The 6,000-nt window shown below is 39.1% G+C and overlaps 1 protein-coding gene across 4 annotated transcripts in view; it reads right to left on the bottom strand.

The window, feature by feature from the left end:
* Positions 1 to 451: 451 nt before the first annotated feature.
* The window catches only part of LysRS (Lysyl-tRNA synthetase), a 52,849-nt gene continuing 47,300 nt past the window's right edge, over positions 452 to 6,000 (bottom strand). For all 4 annotated transcript variants that reach the window (XM_070086718.1, XM_070086720.1, XM_070086721.1 and 1 more), the window contains one exon: positions 452 to 2,049. In XM_070086718.1, coding sequence (XP_069942819.1) covers positions 730 to 2,049 — 1,320 coding nt within the window. In that variant the 3' untranslated portion in view covers positions 452 to 729. The remainder of the gene's footprint in view (positions 2,050 to 6,000) is intronic.

Genomic DNA, 6,000 nt, shown 5'->3' with positions numbered 1-6,000 from the left:
TTCTGAGCACCTCTGCAAAAGCAGTGATAATGTGTGAGTGTGGTGAAAGTGTTGAATGATGATGAAAGTATTTTCTTTTTGGGGATTTTCTTTCTTTTTTGGGTCACCCTGCCTCAGTGGGAGACAGCCGACTTGTTGAAAAAAAAAAAAATATATATATATATATACACACACACATACATATACAGACTTCTCCTTTACCACTCTCTTTATCTTATCATTTTACCAATTATTGCTCTTCTCACAAATATCATCTTTGGTATACCCACAAACCTCTACTGCACACTCAAATCTCCATACTCAATATGGTTAAAGGCTTATTCTTGTGAAGTAGAAGTATTACCTTCGATGAGTTCCAAGAGTTTTTCTACTCGCAAAGCCTGGCAATGTGCCAGGCTTGATTTTCTTTTCAAAAAAAACTGAAAGACTTGAAGGGTAAACAAAGGCATCATTTGACATTACAAAAAGAAATAATTTAATAGCAACATGTACAAGTTTAAATAAAAGGAAACCAGCATTATAAAACTTAAGCAATTCAGATACCACACTAAAGTTATGCAAAGCAACAGGTTTTTAAAATATGCATGAGAAAACTTACATTCACTCATATACAAACCCTATTTAATTAAGAATATTAGGCAATTAGTTAGAAAATCCTAACCCCAAATCATACATACTCATACTGTTGCTAATGTAAGCAGTTTGGAAGCAGGTAGCTTTCCACTCCAGTTATAATCTTGAATGATTGTCCTTGTTATCTTCATTGGATGGAATCTTATTTGGGTTGTCAGGTTTCATAGCAGGGAAGAAGAGAACTTCCTTTATATTATAGGAGTTGGTCAAAAACATTGCCATACGGTCAATACCCATGCCAAAGCCCCCAGTTGGTGGGAGACCATATTCCAAGGCTGTACAGAAATTTTCATCCACCATTTGTGCCTCATCATCACCAGCTGCTTTGTCCTGAGCTTGTTGTGCAAACCTCATCCTCTGCTCTAATGGATCATTTAATTCTGTATAGGCATTAATAATTTCTTTCTTAGCAACAAAAAGTTCAAATCTTTCTGTTAGACCTTTGACAGAGCGGTGGTATTTGGCAAGTGGACTCATAACTTGAGGATGGTCCATGATAAAGGTTGGACTGATACACTGTTCCTCCAAAAAATTTCCCACTAGCTTATCTAAGAGTCTTGCAGACGTACGAGGGGCTGGACATTCTACACAATGTTTTTCACAGAGATCACTCAGGATTTTGCGAGCTGCTTGTGTGTTCAGTTGGTCTGGTTCTGGCAACTTTGTGTTGAGAGCCTTCTCAAGCTCTGGAAACATCTGTAGTCTCCTGTAAGGAGGCGTGAAATCCAGTTCCCATTCTTCACCATCTGGACCATGTGGGTTGAATTTCACTTTATAAGAATTAAAGATGCTAAATACCATCCCCGATACTAACTTTTCTGTTAATTCTATTAAATCATTGTAGTCTGCATATGCCATATAAAACTCAAGTGTTGTAAATTCAGGGTTGTGAGTAAGGTCAATGCCTTCATTTCTGAACTGCTTTCCAATTTCATACACTCTATCAATACCACCAACAATAAGCATCTTTAGGTAAAGTTCAGGAGCAACTCTCAAGAAGAGATCCCTGTTAAGTTCATTATGGTATGTTATAAAAGGCTTGGCAGTTGCTCCTCCAGCAATCAAATTCATCATTGGAGTTTCCACCTCCAAAAATCCCAAATCGTCAAAAAATTTACGGCAATAGGAGATAATATTGGATCTAACTATAAATTTTTTGCGAATATCAGCATTGATAATAAGGTCTAGGTATCTCTGTCGATACCTCGTCTCTTGGTCTTTGACGCCAAAGTGAAGATGTGGCAACATGTGGAAGCATGGAGCAAGGACCACAATCTTTGTAGGTCGGATGGACAACTCTCCTGTCTTGGTACGTATACCAACACCCTTCACACCAATAACGTCTCCTCGGCGAATTTTGTCGCAGTCTTGTATGAAGTCTGTCTCATTCTCGTAAAATCTTAGATTTGCCATAACCTATAAAACAGAAAACATTATGCAAGTAAAAAATGGTAGAGCACAATAGCTTTACCCTACTGATGTATTTTCAACTCAACAAAAACACTTACTAGCACTTGTCTTTACTCAAAATACAAATCAGATCAATTGGATGAATATTCTATTATATACACACAACCCACAAGAAAACTGATAACGAATAACTGTCAATGAATAAACAGAATGGAAGGGGGACCTCACACCTTGGTTTATGCAAGTAGCAGGGCCAGCAATATAAGCATTGAGCCGTGAGGGTTCTAATATGATGATTTTATAATCAGCACTTTGTGACATGGTTGTACCATGTCACAAATTGACCCCAGGAACACCCTACTACCTGTGGGGTGTTCCGGGGGTCAGCACCCCTGTAGCCCATTCCATGACCAGATCTCGCAGTGGATCAGGGCCTGGTCAACAAGACTGTTAATGCTGGCCATATGTACAAACCACAACCTGGTTGATCAGGTACTGTTTCGCCCCACATCACAGCTATAATGATGCTTCTATTCTCATACCCCCTCAAAGTCATACAATCCCAAAATGGGCTAGTAATGTACAAAAATATTCCAGACAAAAAAGAACAAGTGATTTACATAGGATCATCAATGGCTTAGTATCCCTTGTTCCAAAGGTTCTCATTATCCATCCTATAATTTTCCATGTGGTTGTGATAAAGGCATTTTTGTGATCCTTGAAAGATGGAAATCACACACTGAACTATTAAAAGTTTTGAAAAAAGAAATATATACAAGAGGATTGTGCTCCATCCTTTAGCCTATTGGAGAGATTCTCCTCCAAAGATGTTCCATCTGAAGAAACTAGCAAGAAAAATGGATGCACAGCCACTTCAGCACCATCAGAGAATTTAGCATAGCAGGCAATGTTTTTTTTTATTCCCAATTGGGCACAGCTAGAGTCTGCAACTTTCCATGAACTTCTGATTAATTAAGGGCAATTGAGAAATTTATGAGTACCTTCCTTGTTTAATAGTTAATGAACTGTAACATGTGACAACAGATGTAACCTATGAAAGCTGTTGTGCACCATTAAAATCAGTATTATTTTCACTATTTGATACATTGTGAAATAACTAGTATGCAACTTTCTGTAATAATTCTTTTAGTTTTGTTCAGCTTTTAGGTTTGAAGTCACAGTGTGACTGTAAATGGTCCAAGTCGGACCGAAACATCGTCGTAAGCTCCTCTCTTCTACGTGCAGGTTATTTGTGTATCATTCGAGTATAGTGCAGTGAAAGAAAAGTGTTCTTGAATAAATATAATGTATATCCCTTGTGATACCAGTGTACAACATAATGATAAAACACAAAGGTAAAAAAAAAAACAGTGAAGTATGTCAGACTGTCAGACAAATCCCTCAATATGAGGTTAACATACGTCTCAATGTACACACAAAGGTTTGAGTTATCACATATAATGAAATGACTAGAGTACCAATACATAGTGGAAACTTTTTTTTTTTTTAACACGGTCGTCTCCCACCGAGGCAGGGTGACCCAAAAAGAAAGAAAATCCCTAGTAAATCTAAACTGTCAGTGGAATGACTCAAGATAGTGATTTAACATAAAGGAAATGTTTTTACACTAAAATGTGGCAGCATGACACAAAAGAAGTGCCATATCCATCTATGTTCATGTGATTTTCTGTATCATACACCTGGTAGTGTTACCCACCTTGGGAACCATATAGACCTTGCTGTACTGCACACACAAACCCACCACCACCCACACACCACAATAAACTAACCTTACAAAGAAATCATGTTCTTGATTTTCACTGTGTGAGGATCAGGAAATGTACCCGAATTGGAAAAGTCTCTGCAGTGTTATACACCATAAATGTTTTTGACGGGTAGTAAGTCTCAGAATTTAATACATCTCACATACCTGTATCACTGTCATCCTCAAACACCCCACTGCTACATCCCTACATGCAGAGCAGAAAGATAAAGTGGAAATCAGGTTTTGTGGCACCCAGAATGCAAGTAGGATACAGGCAGGATGGCAGTACAGTATACTTGTGGGACATGTGAAAATGTCCTTGGGAAACAATCCAGAATCACATGCAACCTATGTTTTTCAAAACACCATGTCTCTTGTTCAAGAATAAACACTGCTTCGAAAAATGACATTCAACTAGAGAGGAATTTCTGAATCTGCAATAAGGATATGGGGCTGTGGACAGGTTTCAGGAAAGTACTCAGGAGGGTAATAAACAATAAGCAGGAAAACAAAGCGACCTTCTTGGACAATCTACCCAAGACAAATAAAATGTGGGAGGAAGGGAGAGGAGCAAAGTTTAGCATACAAAATGCCCATACTACAACAGACTCGAAAATAGAGACCCACTGAAAAAGTATCTGAAACAAGAACATCAGCCAGCTCAGCCCCCAGCCATAGTGGTGATTCAGACTCAGCTAAAAACTCTACCACAGCTACCACTACAGCCCTAATAAAACAGCCACCATTACACAAAACCATAGCCTCCATTACAAATGTACAGTAGCGTGCAAATTAATTTGGATGAGTAAATTTTGTGATTATCTCGTATGTCTTAGTCTCCAGTGTACTTAATGTAGTTTGGGTTCTTTTCTTTTCAGAAGAGTTTGCTACTGGCTTCTGGCAACCATCCAGCTGTGGTGTTACCCTGGTACTCTTGTCAGTGCTACAACAACTACTGTTCTTTAAGGCTATTCCTGCAAGTGTGCTCCGTGAGTGAATGTGATTTCGCCAAATTCTTCCTTTAATTCAAGATGGATGTTACACCTAGGTGGTGTGCAAGTATTGTAGCTCTTAGAAAACATGCCGATTTGAGTATCAGACAGATATTCGAAAATTTGAGCCTAGCAAAGTCAACTGTTGGTCGGATTCTGAAGAGAGCTGACGACAATGATCATTGTGGAGTGCTGAGCCGAGGAAGATTTGGAAGAAAACGCAAGACTCACGATGACAAGGTTATCATAAGAAATAATGTGAAGGGTTCCAAAAAACCTAGCAGAGATATACAGAGAGATCTGGCTTCAGCTGGCATATGTGTTGAGTCTTCCACCGTTCAACAAAGGCTTCTTGAAGTTGGCAGAACAACCAGAAAGCTGGTAAAGAAACAATTATTGACTGCTGCTATGAGGAAAAAATGGCTGCAATGAGCACTCGATCAGATGTGGCACATTTTGAAGTAAATAACAAAAAAAGGCACAATACCGTGACTGGAACAATACACAAATAACCCACACACAGAAGAAAGGAGCTTACGACGACATTTCGGTCCTACCCAAATTGATGGGTTAGTTGTAGAAACCGTGAAGAAAGTCATGTAGATGTCCTCTGAACCAAGATTCCATGATGTTGCAGTGCATGACAAGTTGTGCAAGACAGGTATACAATACCGACAAGATGAAAGTTAAGACACTTGTGCAACATCTGGTTATCTTTATTGTAGACGTTTCGCCATCCAGTGGCTTTATCAATACAGATTCTTGGACATAATTAGAAAACAGAAGAATTATGTACAAAAGATGAGGTAATCAGTCCCTCAGCCTTGGAGGTGGTGTTCACAGCACCATGGTTGTAGATTCTTAATCACAGGTAAGGAGACTGGCGCTTATATAGGCGTCAGTGAATAGGGACGTGTAGCAGACGAGGGTATAGTCACTGGTAGGCGGGATTCCCCAGTGGAAGTAGGTTCTACCCAAATTGATGAGTTAGTTGTAGAAACCGTGAAGAAATTTGGGTAGGACCTACTTCCACTGGGGAATCCCACCTACCAGTGACTATGCCCTCGTCTGCTACACGTCCCTATTTTAATCCCCTTCATAGTGTGTGTGAGCAATTAGTGTATATTCCAATTACATTATTGTGCAAGTCCCAAAACTATCTTTTGCTAGCTAGTACCAGCTACCTCATATTTCTCTACT

Source organism: Cherax quadricarinatus, chromosome 19, assembly GCF_038502225.1.
Source record: "Cherax quadricarinatus isolate ZL_2023a chromosome 19, ASM3850222v1, whole genome shotgun sequence".
NCBI classification, from domain to species: domain Eukaryota; kingdom Metazoa; phylum Arthropoda; class Malacostraca; order Decapoda; family Parastacidae; genus Cherax; species Cherax quadricarinatus.
Note: the sequence above shows the minus strand (reverse complement) of the source record. Positions and strands in the feature narration are given on the sequence as shown.